We start from the raw sequence: 19,613 nt of genomic DNA, 5'->3' as shown, positions 1-19,613 counted from the left end.
TCTATTTCTGGAAAATTCCTTGTAATTTCTTGGCATTCTATTTTTACACATTTTGTTATGGCCTAAAAGTCCTTCCACATTTATACACCTGAAGAATTTCTCACCTTTCAAGAGCCTGTTCAAGTGAATAAATCCTTTCCTGACTGAATGAATCCCTTTCTCCTCATAATGCCTTGTGTAGGGCTCTCTCCACTGTGGTGCTTAATATTGTCCAGAGACTTGAACTTTTCTTTATACGATTATCACCTCATCAAGGCTCAAACAACCTGAGGGTAGGTAACATATCATTGGTCTTTGAGTCTAGCACAGTATCATCCAGGAGATACACACACGTATTTTTGAACAAATAAAAAAAATTGATTATTTCTATATGTTGCACATACTTCTCTAATTCTAAATTTCAGGAAGGAAGGTGATTTCTTTGAAACATTATCTGTGTCCTCTGGTTAAAGGTAATCTTGTGGAGGACCTGTGCCAGATCTCATTTGTTACAGCTTCCTCGTTGTCTTGTACAGTACCTAACACAACAACTGACAGTGGAAAAGTAGCAAATAGGACTAAATTTAACCATGAGGAGAAGCATCTCAGAAAACTAAGTAAATTATCGGAAGTTGTGCATTTAGCCAGTTGAGGACCTGAGCTTAGAATTCTGGTTTTCACATTGTGGGGATGTACTTTTTCTTGTCTTTGCAAATATCCTTTCTTCAGTTCCCAGCTCTGTGCTGACCAGTTGATGTGCTTCTGCTCTGTCACCTAGAGGTATTCAGTTCTTTACGTATCCTCACGGTAGCTTTTAGCATCAAGAGACTTTGTTTCTCTCTTTCTAGTCAACATAAATTTCTCTCAGATCAGGTTGCTTCCTGGGGTTTTATTTTTTGTAGTAGTCACATCAAAGAGCTTTGGTAACATCTCTGTACTTGCTCAGTAATTAGAAAAAGCAGCCACAACAAACTTGCAACACAATCTAGAGTCTTATGTTGGGTTTGTTCTCACCATGGAGTCTGACTTCCACATGGTCGGGGCTGGTCTGCAGGTTCCCAGATTGCCTATGAAGAAAACAGTAGGGGATATGAATCTCCTTTGGTTTGTCTTTCCTTATTTTCTTTGGATTTATTTAAACTAGGAAGTGGGGGAGTTAAGGGGTGGGCAAGGGAGAGTCCCCTCCATCTTCACTTTCTGCCTTTCTTCAAGCCAGGAACCTTGTGCTTGGGCTCTCTTTGTCACAATCCCCAGGGCATTTTTTATTCTCTCCCACTTGAGTTTACCACCCACACACTTCCAGCATCCCTTTGACTTGTTTTATTTTAATTTATTTTATTTTATTTTATTTTATTTTATGATGTTATGTTAATCACCATACATTACATCATTAGTTTTTGTTGTAGTGTTCCATGATTCATTGTTTGCGTATAACACCCAGTGCTCCATGCTTTGACTTGTCTCCCTCATCTGGCCCCACTTTACCTCACTGAAACCTGAGATCAGTTTTACTTGTATATATCCTCACCCTTTGATTTATTTTGCCTCTTGGCTATAACATATATCACTTTTTAAAAATATTTTATTCATTTATTTGAGAGAGCGAGCGAGCACGACCAGAGGGAGGTGCAGAGGGAGAATCTCAAGCAGATCCCTGCTGAGTGCAGACCCAAATGCAGGGCTCAATCTCATGACCCTGAAATCATGATCTGGCCAAAACCAAGAGTCGGATGCTTAACTGACTGAGTCACCCAGGCGGCCCTCACTCCTTTTTTTTTAACCAAAGAGAACTTTCTAGACCCCAATCCTACAGCTGTTCTACTTGAAAGTCCCCACTTGAAGGTGGAAAATCAAACTACTCTTTTTCATTTATCAGTCTTTTTAGGGTCTATTATTCAAGCCTTTCCTTAGATTGGAGTGATTTGTCTTTAACTAGAATAATTTCCCAATCTACCATAGGTTAAGACTCTTTCTTAGAGTGACTGAACAGGAAACTGCTCCATTGAGGACAGCCATCGGATATTTTCTTAATTTGGGGTGTCTCTTTCTTATATTATTGGGAAGCCAGTTTATAGGTCATTCTTTAAAAATACACACTTAGCTCTTCAGTGACAACATCTGGTCCTGAAACCAGTTCTCATCTGGCCACAAACTCTTTTATGGGTTTCCCTGGGTTACACTCCCCACTCCTGATAATATGGATGCCAGTCCCATTTGTGGGGAGAGCTGCAGGTGTGTACTGGCTCCCACTGAGTTAAGTTTGGATTTTAAAGTGCACTAACTTCAGGTCACAGAATTAGTTATGGAGACATGTGAACTCATGGTTCTTAGTTTTATAGATATTTTTATTAATTTCACCCTCCCTAGTAAAATTAAAGTGCACATTCATTTCAGTGTAGAGAGACTATTGGAAAACCCAAGACAACTTTGACAACTCGGTTCTAATAGTATTCTTATTAAGTCATGCATGTTTTTTCCTAGTGGAAGCATAGTTAACTAGTTTCACAAAGACCAATGACTTGTCTTTTTATCTCAAAGGATGGCCAGTCCTGTACTCTTGCTTCTTCCTTCCAAAACTCATTCCCAAGACTCCAGAGGCTTCCCTCCTTCTGAGCCTGTACTACATACCTCAGGCTGGCATTTCTTTCATATTAGGAGGACCCAACCCCCCTCCTGCAGTTGTCCAAATCATTTATGTAGTTAACAAGCACTTATTGAAAGTTTGTTATATGCCAGGAAGTTTTTTTCAGTGTTAGGATCTGGTAGTGAATGGGACACTCACAGTCTCTGCCCTCATAGAGCAGAAATTTGCAGTGTTAAAAAAGAGACAACAGATCCAAAATGGAGTCACCTGTGCTAAGCCCATGTAACCAAACCAAAACTTAATACCTAACCTAATTGCAGTTTCAACCTCTCCCAGAAAGGTAATCCTAAACCAATAAATCTGGATTTTCTGGTCAGCACCAGTATGTTAATTCACCTGACAAACCCCTTCCATTCCCAAAAGAAAGATGAGTTAATCTGCTCTTTCCTTGCCCCTGCTCCCTTATTTCTATAAAAGTCATCCGTTGTGTTCAGCTCTTCAGAGCTCTTTTCCATCTGCTAGATGGGATGCTGCCTGAGTCATGAATCATTGAATAAAGCTAATTAGATCTTGAAATTTATTCAGTTGAATTTTGTTTTTTAACAGTGGGAATTAAGTATCTTTTTTTTTTAAGAGATAGAGAGCATGATTTTATTAAAATGTTTTAGCACAATGTTGGAGGATCTTAAAATCCTGTATTCTAAACCAATGTGAGCACTCTGTAAATAACATATTCCTGAATTTAGTTGGCATCATATCTAACTAAGGAAAGTTATAATATGATTATCTAGTAGTACTAATAAACTAATATAATTTAAATTGGAAGCTAAATAATTTTGGTATATTCACATTTCTCTGGCTGCCCTAATTTATGACTAGACATACCCCAAGTCTGCCTCCATTCAGCTGAATTGGACAGGACCAACATATTTAGTCTCACTTAAAAGTCTTCACACCACTAGTAGCAAGGAATATGAAAGTTTGGGCATTAAGATACAGTCAATGTGTATCACACAATTTCTTTACTAGGTTACGATGCCATTCTTTCTCAAAAGCCATTTTAAGATACAGCAAAATGCTAGACTCTGCAACAACTAAAATGATATTTTCTAACTTCAATCCAGACTCTAATGTGATAAAATTTGAAGTTTTAAAAATTGTTGTTCAAATTTGTTAGTGGCTTAAATAGACTTGATTTTCCACCCACAGAATTTAGATCAGGGAATTTATTCTCTACAAATTTTAAGATTCAACAGAAGGGAGAGATTGTTGTTGGTTACCAGCCCTCCTCTTTTGGGGCTGAAGAAATCAGTTGGTTGTCTACCAAAGCACACACAATAAAATTCAGAGTCAGTGCTTGACTTATGCCAGAGACAGTGAGGTACTTCACTTAGGAGAATGTTGTCCAGAGCCATCTTACAAATAATGAATATTCAGTGAACTTCTCCTCCATGGTACTTTTGGGCCACTTTTTGAAAATTATCTTATTAGAGCAACTAATGTTTGCTTATTTGTATTTTTTTCACAGGCCTCTCTTACCTACGTTTTTCATGTAACAGCTTTAGTTGCCTTGAGACTCGTTACTTCTGATTACAAAAAGCAAAAGAACACAATCAAAATGAATAAATATTTAAATATGCATTCAGTGGCACTCATAGAAATTTGCCTTTTTATTTATGTTAAAAGCAAAATAATGATCAGACTGCTAAATTTGAGGGGATTTATAGGAATCTTTATCTTGATGAAAATCCAAAATATGTAATTATTGGAAAATATGCAAAGTAAAAGCTATGGCTAAAAATACAATGTAAAAGAACAAGATAATAGGACATGAGCTACACTAAAGAACTGTCGGGGCACCCGGGTGGCTCAGATGGTTAAGCATCTGCCTTCGGCTCAGGTCATGATCCCAGGGTCCTGGGATCGAGCCCCGCATCGGGCTCCCTGCTTGGCGGGGAATCTGCTTCTCCCTCTCCCTCAGCTGTTCCCCCTGCTTGTGCTCTCTCACTCTCTCTGTCAAATAAATAAATAAAATCTTTAAAAAAAAAAAAAAGAACTGTCCACCTGCGATGGACAGAGGGGAGTGTCAGTGTGACAGTGACTATGGAGACTATATCTCAAAACACTTGCTAAATCAGATCTTTTGCCAAACATAACTTTGGAATTTTAGGACATAGCATTTCAGGTGATAGTTATGTAACCGAACCCAAGTTCATCTGTCTGATGTGCAGTAAAGCCAATCACTGAGTCATGGAGTATGAAACAAGGAAAGGGTTCATGCTAGAGGCAGCCAAATTGAGGAGACAGGAGACTAGCTTAAATCCAGCTCCCCAGCTGAGGTTAGAACCAGGTCTTAATAACCACAAGGGTTGGGATTACATATCTATTGATGAAAGGGCAGGGAAACTTATGATTCTTCATGAGGAAAGATGGAGCATATGCACTGAACAACACATATGTAACATACTGTGTGTTCACTGTGGGGGTGGAGATTTATTTATTTATTTTTATTTTGTGTGTGTGTGGTTTTTTGTTCATTTTTTAATTTTTTTAAATTAACATATAATGTATTATTTGTTTCAGAGGTACAGGTCTGTGATGCATCAGTCTTACACGATTCACAGCGCTCACCATTGTAGATACCCTCCCCAATGTCCCTCACCCAACCACCTTGGAGTGGAGATTTAACACTAAAATGAGGAAGATTTGGCCACTGACATGAGAAGGTCATTTGCAGGACAAGGAGAGGAGCTGTGTGTGAGCTCCGAGAGCTGGTATAAATGGGATGGGGTCTTGGGGTCCTATCTCTGGTAAGGTATGCAGAGCCTTGCTTGTTCACAGGCTGGAATCATGTCAGTGACCTTCATTAGTGTCAGCCCAGGTCTCTGTGGAGACAGCTAGTGCATTTGTTGGCAGGGCCATTTTTATATGTCCTACTTCATGAACCATGACATGGGGTGTTAAAAGATAAACTGAGTCATATTAAAAATTTTTTAAGTTTATTTGAGCAAAACTTTGAATTGGGCAGCATCTAGTCTTGCAGAGAGAAAGAAGCTCTGGGGGTTTAAGGAAATTATATTGGCAAAAGAGTGGGTTGCTTTATGCAAAGTTACTTTCCTTTAGGGGATGGCAGGGGTGTATTAGCAGATTACCTCACTAGTGCTGATCAGGTGACTGACTACTTTAAAATTCCATTCCTGGGAGAGCTGAAAGTATAATTCTGTTTGGTGACATGAGGCTTCACTTAAGTGACTCCACTGGGCCTGTTGTCTTGATATCTTTTAGTTTCAAAGAACATGCAAATTTGCATTTTTCTTCCATTTCCTTGTCGATTTGGGGTTATTTCCAAGAGGATAAGGGGAAACCACAGCCTTTGCTCTACCATTTAAACAATGGAAATTCTCCTTATTTTATTTGTTAATCCAATCTTTGCAATTGTTCTTTTCTTTTAGTATTTAGATCAACTTAAGTATTTGGCAAATTCTTGAGAAAGACAATGAGAAACCTCTTTCTGAACAATTTCATTCATAAAAACAAACATCTTTTTAGTGTTACCAGATAGGAGCATTTGGATATCAAAATTCACTGTTTACTGCATTAAGTTTTATTTTGAGTGAATACTTTGTTTAAAGAGCTCAGATTCTAGAAGGGGACAGGATAAAGGCAGATTTAGAACATGTTTTCTGCCTTCAAAAGGCTTATGATTTAATAGGGAAATTATAAGACATTCAGCTACAATGTTAGTTCATGATTTATCCATGTTAGCAGGAGAAAGCATTTCAGACTGGAGGGATTTGAAAAGAAAGGATTCATGAGGGGACATAGATTCAAGATAAGTCTACAAATAGGCAGAATGTTTGAAGTGAATGGGGAAAGTGGATCCCAGCTGGAACAGGGGTAGGAAGAGAGTTGCAGCATGTGTTTGAGGAGGCTGCTTATTTTTCAGTTTATGGTGGTCTGGGGAGAGTATGGGTAGGAAAGTCCAATAAAGTTGGAAAGGTACATTGAGCTTGAATTTAGAGGGTCATACATGCCAAGTTAAGAAGTTTGAATTTTACTTGATCAGCAAAATACACAAGATGTTTCTAATCAAGAGAAATGTTGAGGGTAATGCATTTGAAGGAGAGTTTGAAGAATGGCTATGAATGGGGGGGAGGGACAGTAGACTAACCCAATCAGGAGGTGATGGTCATAATCAAATGCGCAGTAATTTGAGTCTCAACATGACTGCAGGTGAGAATGGGCAGGTGTGAGGGACAAGGGGGCTGGTGCTGAAAATGTCCAGCAATGTGACTGCCTTTGGGGGGTTCATAAGCTGAGAGGTCTTACACAGAACTAAGGGACTCACTGGATGTTATATTTTCTCTTGCATGGTTTCTCTCTTCTTTAAGGACATTTGGTGAAATTGTAGCATGATTAAATGGACATTTCTCACAAACACTCTCAATTTTGTTTTCTGAAAAAGTTCCCAAATGGGGTCTATAGTTGGCAAGGATGTGATGCTTACTGCAGAACACCAGAAAGCTTTGAGCTATTGTCTGGCATTTTCCAGTTACACACAGAAACAAAAAATAAAATGCTGGTCAATAACCTTTTATTGAAGAACATCTTCTGTGTGACTGGAGCCATACTAAGTGCTGGGGGCACACAGAAGACTAGAAGACAAACTTTACCCTCTGAGGGGCTCATTGTTCTAGGAGGGTGGACAGACACACCTGGAGTATAATAGCTATTTAACATCCTTTTCTGCTAGTTCCTTCACATGTGATAATGTTTCCACTGATTAAATTTTCTCCTGGTTATGCATCATACTTTCCCTGGTAATTTTTTTAAAAGATTTATTTATTTATTTATTTATTTGAAAGAGAGAGAGAGAGAGCATGAGCAGGGAGAGGGATGGAGAGAATCCTCAAGCAGACTCCCCATTGAGCACAGAACCTGATGCAGGGATTGATCCCAGGACCCTGAGATCATGACCTGAGCCAAAATCAAGAGTTGGCCACTCAATTGACTGAGCCAGCCACGTGCCCTTCCCTGGTAATTTTTGATTGTATGCTGGATATTGTAAATTTTATGTTGTTTGCTGGATTTGCTATAATTCTTTATGTATTTCATCCCAGAACGGGATGTCACTATGTCACTTGGAATTAATTTGATCATTGGAAGGATTGTTTATAAGCTTTGTTAGAAGGAGTATATATTGCAATATCCTTATTAGGACTCTACTGGGTTCTCCACACATGAGGAGATCGTCTTCCCACTCTGGCTGGTGAGATGTGAACCTTTCCTAAACCTGGGCAAGCCCTGAAGACTTTTTTTCTGCTTAATCTTTTTTAGTAATTCTTTCCCTGGTCTTGGTAGTTTTCAAACATGCATGCCCAGTTCAGAACTCAAGACTCATGGGAATCTCTCTGCAGATCTCTGGAGCTCCCTGTGCAGATTTCTCTTGGGTACTTTGTTCTACAAAGTAGCTGTCTTGGTACAATTTAGCTGACTTGGTCCTCCGGCATTTGGATCTCTATTTGGATTCCTCTCACTGTGCTGTACCTCTGGAAGCTGCTTGCAAGCACTAAGCTCATGCAGTCATAGGGCTTATCTTGTTGGCATCCTTTATCTCAAGAATCACAGTCCTGTGCTGCCCTCTGTCCAATGTCTGAAAAACATTGTTTTAAATATTTTTGTCTGGTCTGGTTTTCTAGCTGTTTAAGGCAAGATAGTAAATCTGTTGCATGTTTTAAATGTTATATGTTACACCTTGGTTGGATCAAGTTCTCTAACTAGATTTTAAGATTATGGAAACTGCTCTAATTTTCATCTTATTTACATGCCTAAATTTAATGAATGATAAATATGAGAAACTGAATAATATATAGTTTCCTATAGTAAGGATAATTAATTAAGAATGTTGGTTTAATTTATAAGAAATTTTCAGAAATTGGAAAAAATATATAAATATGAGAACCAAGCAAGAAGCCTGAAGTTTTTTAGAATATTAAGTAATAACTGTTAAGTAAGGGTTGTATGATCAACATAATCAATATAACATATATAATGTACTATAATATAATTTCTTAGCTATGATTTTGATGCTTCACATAGCAATGTATTTTTACCCACAAAAACAAATACCATGATCCTTTATTATATTTAATTTTTTGTCCTTGAAGGTATTAGAAGCAAGTGAGAGAACTATGTTCTAGATTCATTATAGTTATTCTGTCCTAATATTTTCCCACTAATACAAAGGCATTTGGCACATTTTCTATTACAGATTATTTTCATTTCTTATTTCTTAAGATCATTATAGCATTTTCTTCCTTCCATCTGACAACTTTCCTCCTGAATACAATGCAAATAAGCTAAAAATCTACTTTCTTTTCTACATCCAAATACATGAATTTCAATTTTGAGACATTACCAGATGATATGACCTGTTCTAACAGTTATGGCTTTAAATATTTTTATTATCCTTGCTTATATCTTAGTGTAGTATTTAATTTCTATGTATAGGACAGTTCTTCCAAAATTGAAAGTGTGACAGATTGTGTACACATTTCTTTTAGCTTAGGTTTTAGTATTAATACTCCAAATAAAATACCAAGTTGTCATTTAGAATATGGACTCCCTTTCCCCATCCAGTGACACCAAGACAGGCACAATAGGAAGAGCTTCCAGCAACAGCAGCGGCCACTTTGGGGAGTCTCTCTCTTTTTGCAGTCCTGAGACACTCCTCCTGTGTCCAAAGACATCAGGGTAGGCAGGGACATAATCACAGCAGGGGATAGAGGGAAAGATCCAAGAATTCCCAATTTGAACAACAGAGAGCAAATAGGCCAAATAATAATAATAATAATCAGAAACTCAGGGACCTGTGGGAAAGTAACAAATAATAAAACACATCTAACATTTATATCATTGGAATCTGATAAGAAGAGGAGAAAGAAAGTTGGGTTGAAAGAATTTTTGAAGCAACAATAGCTATCCACTCCAAAGAACATACCCCACAGGTTAAGGGCTCAATCTCACATGACCGTCCCCTACCTACCCCTTTTGATGCTGGTCCCAGGATGTCACTTGTATTTCTGATTGTTTACAAATCAGTTTTTTTCCAAACTCCCTCCTCATGTTTGATATTTGCTAGAACTGCTCACAGAACTCTGGGAACACTTCGGTTTACCAGTTTATTATATTATTATACCAGTTATTATAATTTTGATGCAACTCAAAAGCAGCCAGGTGGAAGAGATGCATAGAGCCAGATATGAGAAAGGAGCATGGAGCTTCCACACCTTCTCTGGGCTTACCACCCTCCCAGCACCTCATCACGTATCCATCAACGTGGAAGCTCTCTGAACCATTTCAGTTAAGAGTTTTCATGAAGAATTCATTATATGGGCACGATTGATTAAATCACTGGCCATTGGTAATTAACTCAACCTTTGGCCCCTCTCCCCTCCCCAGAGGTCAGTGCTGAGGTTGTGAGGGGGAGCAGATGCTGAAAGTTCCAAATCTCTAATCACATGGTTTGGTCCCCTGGTAACCAGTTCCTCATCTTGAGGGGCTTTCCAAAAGTTACCTCGTTAACATAAATTCAGACATGCTTGAAAAAGACTTGTTAGGAATAACAAAAAATGCTCTTCTGATCTCTTTCACTCTGGAAATTCCAAGTATTTTAGGAGCTGTGTAGCAGGAACTGGAAATGAAGACCAAATATATATTTCTCATTATATCACATAATATCACACACCTGCAAATTCTATATCTGGCAAAAGTATGTTTCAGGAAGAAAATTAGGATGGTAATGTTATAAAAAATGAAGACAGGATCCAAGTATTTGACAAAATTCAACACCATTCATAATAAAAACTCTCAGCAAATTAGGAAGAGAGAAAACTACTTCAACTTGATAAACAACATATACACAAGCCCCACAATAAAACTGTCTGTATTTGTAGATGACATGATTGCCTCTGTAGAAGATCCCAAGGAATTGGATTTTTAATTCCTAAAACAACCACCTAGAATTAATAAGTGAGTTTACCACGGTCACAGAATCCAACATCAATACAAGAAACCTAATGGCATTTCTAGACGCTAAGACTGAACATGCTGAAACCGAATTTAAAAATATAATACCATTTAAAATCACTCAAAAGAAATTGCAACACTGAGGTATAAACCTGACAAAACACGCATAGGATCTGTGTGTAAAAAAAAAAAAATCACAAAATTCTGATTTAAAAAAGTGGAAGAAGACCAAAAGAAATGGAGACACATAGCATGTTCATGGATTTGAAGACTCAACATAGTAAAGATGTCAGATCTCCACAATTGGATCTGTAGGTCAATTGCAATTCCTATCCAAATTTTAGCATGGCTTTTTGTAGAAAGAGACAAGCTTATTCTACATTTTATATGGAAAGGCACAAGCCCTAGAATAGTTTTTAAAATCTTGGCAAAGAATAAATGTTTGTAGCTATTAAAACCAAATTTATAAAACAGGGTATATTCAAAGAAGATAAATATCATTCTTCTGTGTAAGATGTAGAAAGACCCAAAAGTCCATTGCTTCCAAGCTAAGAATGAGAAAAAAGGTGGATAATCTACAGAGTTGCTGAAAAAAGCATACCTGTAATAAGTGAGACAACAGAAGAAAACCCATCATATTTTCTGAAAACTGTAGTCCTGATTGCAACCTGATACCACAGGCTTTGCTCTTTCAAATGGGAGAGAAAAAGCAAAGACTTCGAAGAGAAAAATCAGAAGGCTTCTCTTCATTACAGGGACTTCAAATCCAGCAGGTTCCAAGCTGGGTACATCACTGTTCTCTGTCTAGTCAAACCTCTGCCACTTCCTGTGTTTCTCATCTCAGTAAATGTCAGCACCATTTACCCCAGTCACTTAGGCTGAGACACGGTGTCATCCCAGACTCCTCTCTCTGTATCATCTGCCTCATCCAATCACTTATCAACAGCTACCAGTTCTACCTCCCCAAATTTTCTTAAATCAACTCCATCCTCTTGCTTAATATTACCACCATGAGAACAATTCCAGCCCTTATCCTGGGATCACCACGTATATTGGGATGACTTGTCTGTTTCCCATCCAGCCTACACCTTGCAGTCTCCTGATCTCCAGAAAATTACTGACTTAGTTTCTGCTTGAAATCTCTGGAAAGAGGCTGAACTGAAGCAGTTCATTGTCTCCACTGCCCTCCCTGGCCTGCCTCCTCCTGATCTGATCTCTCCAGCCCCATCTCCTGCTAGTTTGAAACCAAAGAATTCCAAACTGTACTTCTTGTATAACCTATGTAGATACTTCCAAACTGTTCCACTGATAGGAACAGCACTCCCTTCTTTGCTCTGATAATTCTCTTATTTTACAGACTCGGTTTGGTTAAACGATAGTCCTCCAGGGTACCCTGTGTCCCTTGCCTGCACCTCTATCGCACCCTGTAGAACCTTTATTTTGGCATTTACCCATCCTTTTGGAACTATTCGTCTGTGTGCACACTCCATCCATTGGTTTGGACGCGCTGTCTGCAGCCGGAGGGGCACTCACCACAGTCGCTGAGCCCGCGGAACACGCGTAGGCAAAGTTTTTCTTTTTTCCTCCCACTTATCGCTGCCTTTCCCTCCCAGTTGGCTGGTGACACACAGTATAGGAAAACCAAGGTCATGGCCATAGCTCAAGACCCTCCCACATTACTCGCACCAGCTGAAAGGCATCTGCGCACACAGGCAGTTCGGACACGCTGGGTCGGGTGCGGTGCTCGGCCTTCCCCGCCCCCCCAAGAGCCCGAGACCTCCTTGGCACTGCTTGGCAGGCTCCCCGGCTCCGGTGCGCGGCGTCCGGGTCCGCGGAGAGGCGGCGGGAGCAGCGCCGGACCTCGGCCCCCCCGGGCGGTGCGTGATGGGCACCCCGCGGCGCTTCAGGTGACCTTGCCCCGGCAGCGCAGCCCCGCAGCGCAGCCCCGCAGCGCAGCCCGCAGTTCCAGGCGCCGCGGTCCTCGCGCCCAGCCGGGCTGCTGGGTAGCTCCGAGCGCGCTAACACCCGGCCCTGCTAGACTTCCCTCCCGGTTCTGTTAGTCAGCCGGCCATCTACAGGAATTTATTTCTCTGGGCCCCGGGTCATTACGTGGAGCAAGGGCCCCTTTGGACTGGGACGTCCCCCTGGGTCTTCCTATCTGCCCGAGCTTCTCCTCATCGACTCGCCTTTCAAGCTTTCGGTCCTCCAGCTCTTCTGTCCACACCTTAGATCTGCCCGAGCCCTGCTGGGAGTCTGTTCCATTATCCCAGAGAGAAGAAAATCAGCGTGTGGATGGTGACAAAATGCCCCAGGGATCGGGCACTGCAGCCTTTCTGAGTGCTCCCACCTCTCATTGAGCCCCTTAGCCCTCCTCCACATTTTCCTAGGGCCCCCTTTCTCCAGTTCCCACGCCTGCCCTGTCCTGTTCCTGGCTGTGGGCTTCTAGGACTGTCTATCCTCAGCTTTCTGTCGGGACTGAGGTGGGCTGTGGGACAGCCGGGGTGGTGCAGGGGACCTCAGTGGATCCAGGTAACGCCGCAGTTTCCCTGCGCATTAGGCTAGCCTAGAAGAGCTACCTTGATGTGAGCCTCCTCTGTGGCTCTTGCGACTAACCTGCCTCTAGAGCAGCGTTTTAATCCTTACAGTTTGACGAGTCCAGTGCCTTCCCTTGGCCATTGCTCTTTCTCTTTTCAGCCGGTGTCTCTCCTGGAAAAGAATCCTGTGCATCTTTTTCGTGCCACTTACCTTACCAGGTTTTGCTCCCCGAGTGAAAGATAAAGTGGCTCTTATATACGCAAATGCACAGCTACAGCCAGCCCGGTACGGTTTGCCAGAGTGGGGGAAGGGGGGGGGCGTCTCCTTTCTTGGAGAAGATAATAGCAGCAGGATGCTCGGAGCGTGTCCTGCCACAAGAACTTCCCTTTCCGCTAAGGCTATGGTGGCCTGTCCTCTCTCTCTCTCTCGCTCTCTCTCAGCATGTTTAATTGGTCTCACCTGACCCCCCTCACGCTGAAGGACCGATCTGTGGGACTTGAGACTGAAAGCAGAGTCGGAAGTAAGCCATACTTCACCCTGGGGGGTCACAAGTTCCTGATTTTCGGGGGCTCCATCCATTATTTCCGGGTGCCCAGGGAGTACTGGAGGGACCGCTTGCTGAAGCTGAAGGCCTGTGGCTTCAACACCCTTACCACGTGAGTGCTGGCCCTCTAGCCCTCCGTGACCTTGCTACCCTACTCCTAACCCCTGCATCCAGGCGCAGAGCCTCTGGATTTGGGACCCCGCCTGAGGGTTTACCTTCTGAATAGTCATTTCTAGCATGTGCCTTATATGCTTAAGTGTCACACCTCACACTTAGTTTGCTGTGGTCAGAGCCTTGGGTAGGGGTTAATGAGAGAAAGACAGAAGGAGTAAGTGATTGCCATAAGAATCTCTCTAATGGGAGAGTCATTGGGTCCCTTAGGAGCTCTCAGTTTAATGACAAAGGCTCAAAGTATACTTAGAGATAAATAATACATGGTGGTTTTTTTTTTTTAAGATTTTATTTATTTGAGAGAAAGTGTGTGTGTGTGCGCGCGCGGACACAAGCTGGGGGGAGGGGCAGAGGGAGAAGCCTACTCCCTGCTGAGCAGGGAGCCTGATGTGGGGCTCCATCTAATCCCAGGACCCTGGAATCATGTCCTGAGCCAAAGGCAGATGCTTAACTAAGACACCCAGGAGCCTCAATACATGGTGTTTTAAAAACAATTTTTATCGGGCGCCTGGGTGGCTCAGTTGGTTAAGCGACTGCCTTCGGCTCAGGTCATGGTCCTGGAGTCCGGGGATCGAGTCCCACATCAGGCTCCTTGCTCAGCAGGGAGTCTGCTTCTCCCTCTGACCCTTCTCCCTCTCATGCTCTCGTCTCTCGTTCTCTCTCTCTCAAATAAATAAATAAAATCTTTAAAAAAAATAAAAAATAAAAATTTTTATTTATGTATATGGAGGTGAGCTTGTAAAGGAATAATAGTATCAAAAGAAATGAACACGTCAAAGGAAATACCAGTATCACTAAAGTGAAGTTTAATGGCATTAAGGGAATGAATACTGTAGCTTAATGATTAAGAGCATAGGGATGCAGGGTCACACAGACCTGTCTTCAGTCCCAGCTCTGCCTCCAAGGGCATCACATCCTAGGGCCCTGGTGTCCTCGTCCATAAATGGGCAAAATAAAAATTGCTTCATAAGTTTGTATTGATGATTAAATGAGATAAAACCTTTACCTTATTTATGTGAAAAGTGCCTATCACAATGCCTGGCACGTATATGTACTCAATTCTAATGGCAAAAAAAGAAATGCAAACTTACTTTAGTCAATCATAAGAATTTAAATATAAATGTAACATGATTAAATATACATTTAACATGATAAATTTAGCGTGATCTTTAACATGATTAGGTGTATAGTGACAAAAGGTAACAGGTATTTAGGGTCTACTGATGGCTGGGCATTTTGTAATTATCTTCACAAAATCACTTAATCTTTACAACTAGCTGTCCTATGAGATGGATAGTGTAATTCTCACTGTGCGGGGGGGGGGGGGGGGGTAATTGACAGAAGCATAGAGGGCTTAACTAGCTTCCTCAGGGTGAGTCTCCTCCCACCTTCTTCTCAAGGTGTGACCCTACAGCTGTGCGTGAGGATGCTGCCCAGGTCACACACGGGCATAGGCTCCTGCCTGTGCACAGATGGCCAGTCAAATGAAAACCAGCCCGAAGCAAAAATCACATTTGAGTGAGGAACAGTGGAGATTCCTTCATAACAAACCTATTTCCAAAAAAGCCTTGAAGCTCAAAAAGTTGGGAGTCGATAAAAGTGGGATATAGGGTAAGCCTCAAGAAACCATTCCAAGGAAGGCAGCCCTGTAACAGGTGCACGGGAAAGAACGTGAGGTTATCTTCATGGGAATGGTGTTTTTGGAGTCGGAGAAAAAGGCTGGGGCGCCTGGGTGGCTCAGTCGTTAAGCGTCTGCCTTCTGCTCGGGTCATGATCCCAGAGTCCTGGGATCAAGCCCCGCCTCGGGCTCCCTGCTCCGCAGGAAGCCTGCTTCTCCCTCTCCCTCTCCCGCTCCCCCTGCTTGTGTTCCCTCTCTAGCTGTCTCTCTCTCTGGGTCAAATAAATAAATAAATAAATAAATAAATAAATCTTACAAAAAAAAAAAAAGGAGTAAAGGCAGGGGAGCCCACCCTTCATATAACAATGCTGCCATTGACAGAACACTGAGATCCCCGTCTACATATATCCACACTATAAAGTACGACAACCAGTTTTAGTTATTCAGCGAACATGTATATAGTATTTACACTTAGCCAGGCATGTTCTAAACCCTGGAAAATATTAATTCACATTGTCACTATATCAATACTATATGGTGAGTAGTGTAATCACTATCTTATGTAGGTGAGAAAACTCAGGCACTTGCTCCAAGACTACACAGTATTAGCAGAGCTATGCTTTGAATTCAGACACCTGGTTCCAGCAGCTAAGCAACTCAACCGCCTTTCATAACTGGGGACTTCGAGACTGAGGATGACGTTCAGAGCACTTTGTAACCCTGCTTGTAAAGTCTTGTAAAGTTAAGTCCCCTCTGCAGGGCATTTTATCATTTTATGAGACAGAACTCATTTTTCTGTTTCTTGGTGAGATGTTTATCACCAGCAATCAGAAGGATATGTTGTGTTCATGGTCAAGCTGTGGGATTTTATTAGTAACATCAGGAAAAAGTAAAGGCAGTCCTGAGAGGCTTAAACTTACAATATAGAAGGAGAAAGAGCAGAAAAAATGTTAGCAAAACTCTATGGGGCATTTAATGTAATGTAATGTAATGTTTTACATCTGTAACTATAATTATGTCAATTAAAAAATAGTTGAGTTCCCTTGCTTTTCTGGGCAATTCTACACTGGTTGTTATGCATTATACTTACAATGCATTGATTATTTAAAAAACAAAGAACCACCGGATGTCCTGACCCACCTACACCACTGACAAGACCTAGCAGGACCATAGAAATGCAAAAGCTGCACTGCAATCAGAAGAGACGCCCCTTTCCTCCTGAATGTCTCTCCACCGTCCTCTTGTGGCAAAGATAAGCACGGTACTCGCTACAAAGGACAAAATGCTTCAAGGGCAGGCTGCATCCATTACTGCAGAGCTGATAATAAAGGTTGCATCTGAAGCTGGGAGGCAGTAAATTGATAATTGGCTCATCTAATATACAAAGAATTTAATCATAAATAATCATTGAGTTTTATTGAGAGTCTTTTCTACATCTAATGAAAAAATTATATGGTTTTTCTTCACTTCTTTATTAAAGTAATAAATTATATTGACAATTTTTCTGATATTCAACCAATCCACAGCTCTGGGATAAATTCTGTTTGGTTACGAGACATGCATATGTGAATATGCACACACACATAAACACATATAGATTGCTAGACTTGATTTATTAGTGTTTTATTTCAGATATATATATTTATGATTACAACTGAAATTGATTTAAAATTGTATTTCTCTTAGTATCTTGTCCAGTTTTCATCAGTCTTATAATAAACTCATCAAGTCACTATATATTTTTTTCTCTTCTCTGAAACTACCTTGCAAAAGAATTCTCTTTACTCTGAATGTTTCTTAAAATTCACCTGTAAAATCTCTGTGACTACTATCTTTTGTGGTTGTGAGGTGAAGATTCAACTTTCTTGAATGGTTACTGCTTTTTCTTCTAGAGTATATACTATTTTTATTCTGTAGATCTTTTCTCCTTTTCTTTCTTCTTTTGGAAACTCATCGAGTGACTATATATTTTTTTCTCTTCTCTGAAACTACCTTGCAAACGAATTCTCTTTACTCTGAATGTTCCTTAAAATTCACCTGTAAAATCTCTGTGACTACTGTCTTTTGTGGTTGTGAGGTGAAGATTCAACTTTCTTGAATGGTTATTGTTTTTTCTTCTAGAGTATATACTATTTTTATTCTGTAGATCTTTTTTCCTTTTCTTTCTTCTTTTGGATTGACTAGGACTTTTAAAGATTCTCCTTTCTTTCTTGGAAGTTGTACATCATATTGTGTATTTAGGCCTTTTTTTTTATCTTGTCTAAATATTTAGTTTTTTCAAAGAACTAGCTTGTAGCTTTATTAATACTCTCTATATCTTTTTGTTTTCCTTAGTTGATAATTTCTGAGTTATGCATAATTTCCTCTCTTCTACCTTATTTGATTTAGTACCTTCTCCCCTCTCCTCTTCTCTTCCCCTACTCGCTCCTCCCCCTCCTCCTCTACCTCCTCCTCCCCCATCCTCTCCTCCCTTTCTTCCTCCTCCTCTTCCACTTCCTTCTTTTCTCCTTGTCTCCTGAGTTGAATATTTAGCTCATTTTCTTTCCAGGATTTTGCATTTTCTAATATATTTATTCAGGGATATGAGTGTACCTCTAATTATTGCTTTGGTTACATATCCCATAAATTTTGCTGTGTAATACTTTGTCACCTGGTCTCAAACATTTCAGCTATTTGGGAATATGCTTTCTGTTTTATTTATTTATTTTACTTTTTATATTTTTAAAGCATAATTTTCTAATGTAGTTGTCTTTGTCTTGGGATCATGGACTATGTGATGTAAGTTTTTGAGATTTGCTGAGATTTATTTTGTATTTTACGACTGTTGCATGTGTTTTTAAGAATATATGTGCTCTACCTTTGGCTACTGAGTTCTCTATGTATTTCTTAGATTCAGCCTTTCATTTGTGTTATTCAAATTTACATCCTTACAAGTTTTTGCTGTTATTTTGTTTCTTAGGGAAGTATTTTAAATCTTCCCACTATGACTATGGATTTATCCCTTTCTCTGGTTCAGTTAATTCCTCCTTTACATGAAGCTATGATTATAGAGCACATGAGGTCGTGATTACTGTATCTTCTTGATGGATCATTTCCTTTCTTATTATTCGATGCCTATCAACATCTATTTGTGAGGGATTTTTTTTTTTTTTTGCTTTAAAGTCCATTTTGCCTGCTATTTAAGATTGCTAGAATAATTTTGCCTCATCTATATCATTTTCTATCTTTTTGTTTTCAACTTTTCCCAGCAATATCCTTTAAAGTAAGTCACTTGTGAGCATCATTTAGCAATTTTTTTTCATTCTGTTCTCTTAGTGCATAGCTATAAACTTTATCATGCATATTTAAGTCTTGAGCAAACCAACTTTTCATTCCTCCTCACAACGAAAGATCTTAAATACAGTCAGTTCTACCACAATGCAACATATGGATTCTAAAAATCTACATTGTGCAAAATTGTGTAATAAGAACTACAGAGCTAATGAGAAAATGAGGTTAAAGGCATAACACTCAAGAACTTTGTTGGTGACACACACAAAAAAGATAGTCATCTAATAAAAATAGCACCTAATAAAAATTTTACACGTATCTCTTTGTCCCTACAGGCTCAGCCCTGGGGGTGGGGGGAGGTGCCTGGCACGGTCCTTCTTGCTAAATCTAAAACTGGCACTTTTCTTCATTGCATCTCCATTATCCTTGTAGGAAGTCCTCCTCTATTCTTATTTTGATTAATTCTTAGCAAAAATTTCTTGGGTATATGTAGGCATTTGAGGGTTTTATCCTTTTCATTATAGGTTTAATGGGTATTACGTAGAATGGAGTGGTGAGTGGGATAATTTATGTATAAATTCAAGGAATCTAGAATCATAGGATTATTGGCAGCTTGGACCACAACTGGGTAATAAAGAAAGGAACTATTGACAATAATCAATGTTCACATAATACGTATTTAATTGCCATTAGAAACTCCAACTTATTCCAAAATAGAGCTATCCCAGGCGTTGGCATGGATTTGGGGCTGACCTAGGAATTTAGAGCAAAGAAATCAGAAGATGTTTATTGTACTTCCCCCTTCCCTATTACAGCTATGTTCCGTGGAACCTCCATGAGCCAGAAAGAGGCAAATTTGACTTCTCTGGGAACCTGGACTTGGA

At 40.1% G+C, this 19,613-nt stretch overlaps 1 protein-coding gene across 1 annotated transcript in view; it reads left to right on the top strand.

Moving 5' to 3' along the window:
- Positions 1-19,613, top strand: part of LOC118533091 (beta-galactosidase-1-like protein 3) — a 98,568-nt gene that overhangs the window by 31,314 nt on the left and 47,641 nt on the right. Inside the window, exons 2-4 of the mRNA XM_078057509.1 lie at positions 13,251-13,411; positions 13,567-13,782; positions 19,545-19,613. Coding sequence (XP_077913635.1) covers positions 13,251-13,411; positions 13,567-13,782; positions 19,545-19,613 — 446 coding nt within the window. The remainder of the gene's footprint in view (positions 1-13,250; positions 13,412-13,566; positions 13,783-19,544) is intronic.

The sequence above is a fragment of the Halichoerus grypus genome, chromosome 11, assembly GCF_964656455.1.
Source record: "Halichoerus grypus chromosome 11, mHalGry1.hap1.1, whole genome shotgun sequence".
Classification (NCBI taxonomy): Eukaryota; Metazoa; Chordata; class Mammalia; order Carnivora; family Phocidae; genus Halichoerus; species Halichoerus grypus.
The sequence above is the reverse complement of the archived record's forward strand: the minus strand, read 5'-3'. Positions and strand labels throughout refer to the sequence as shown.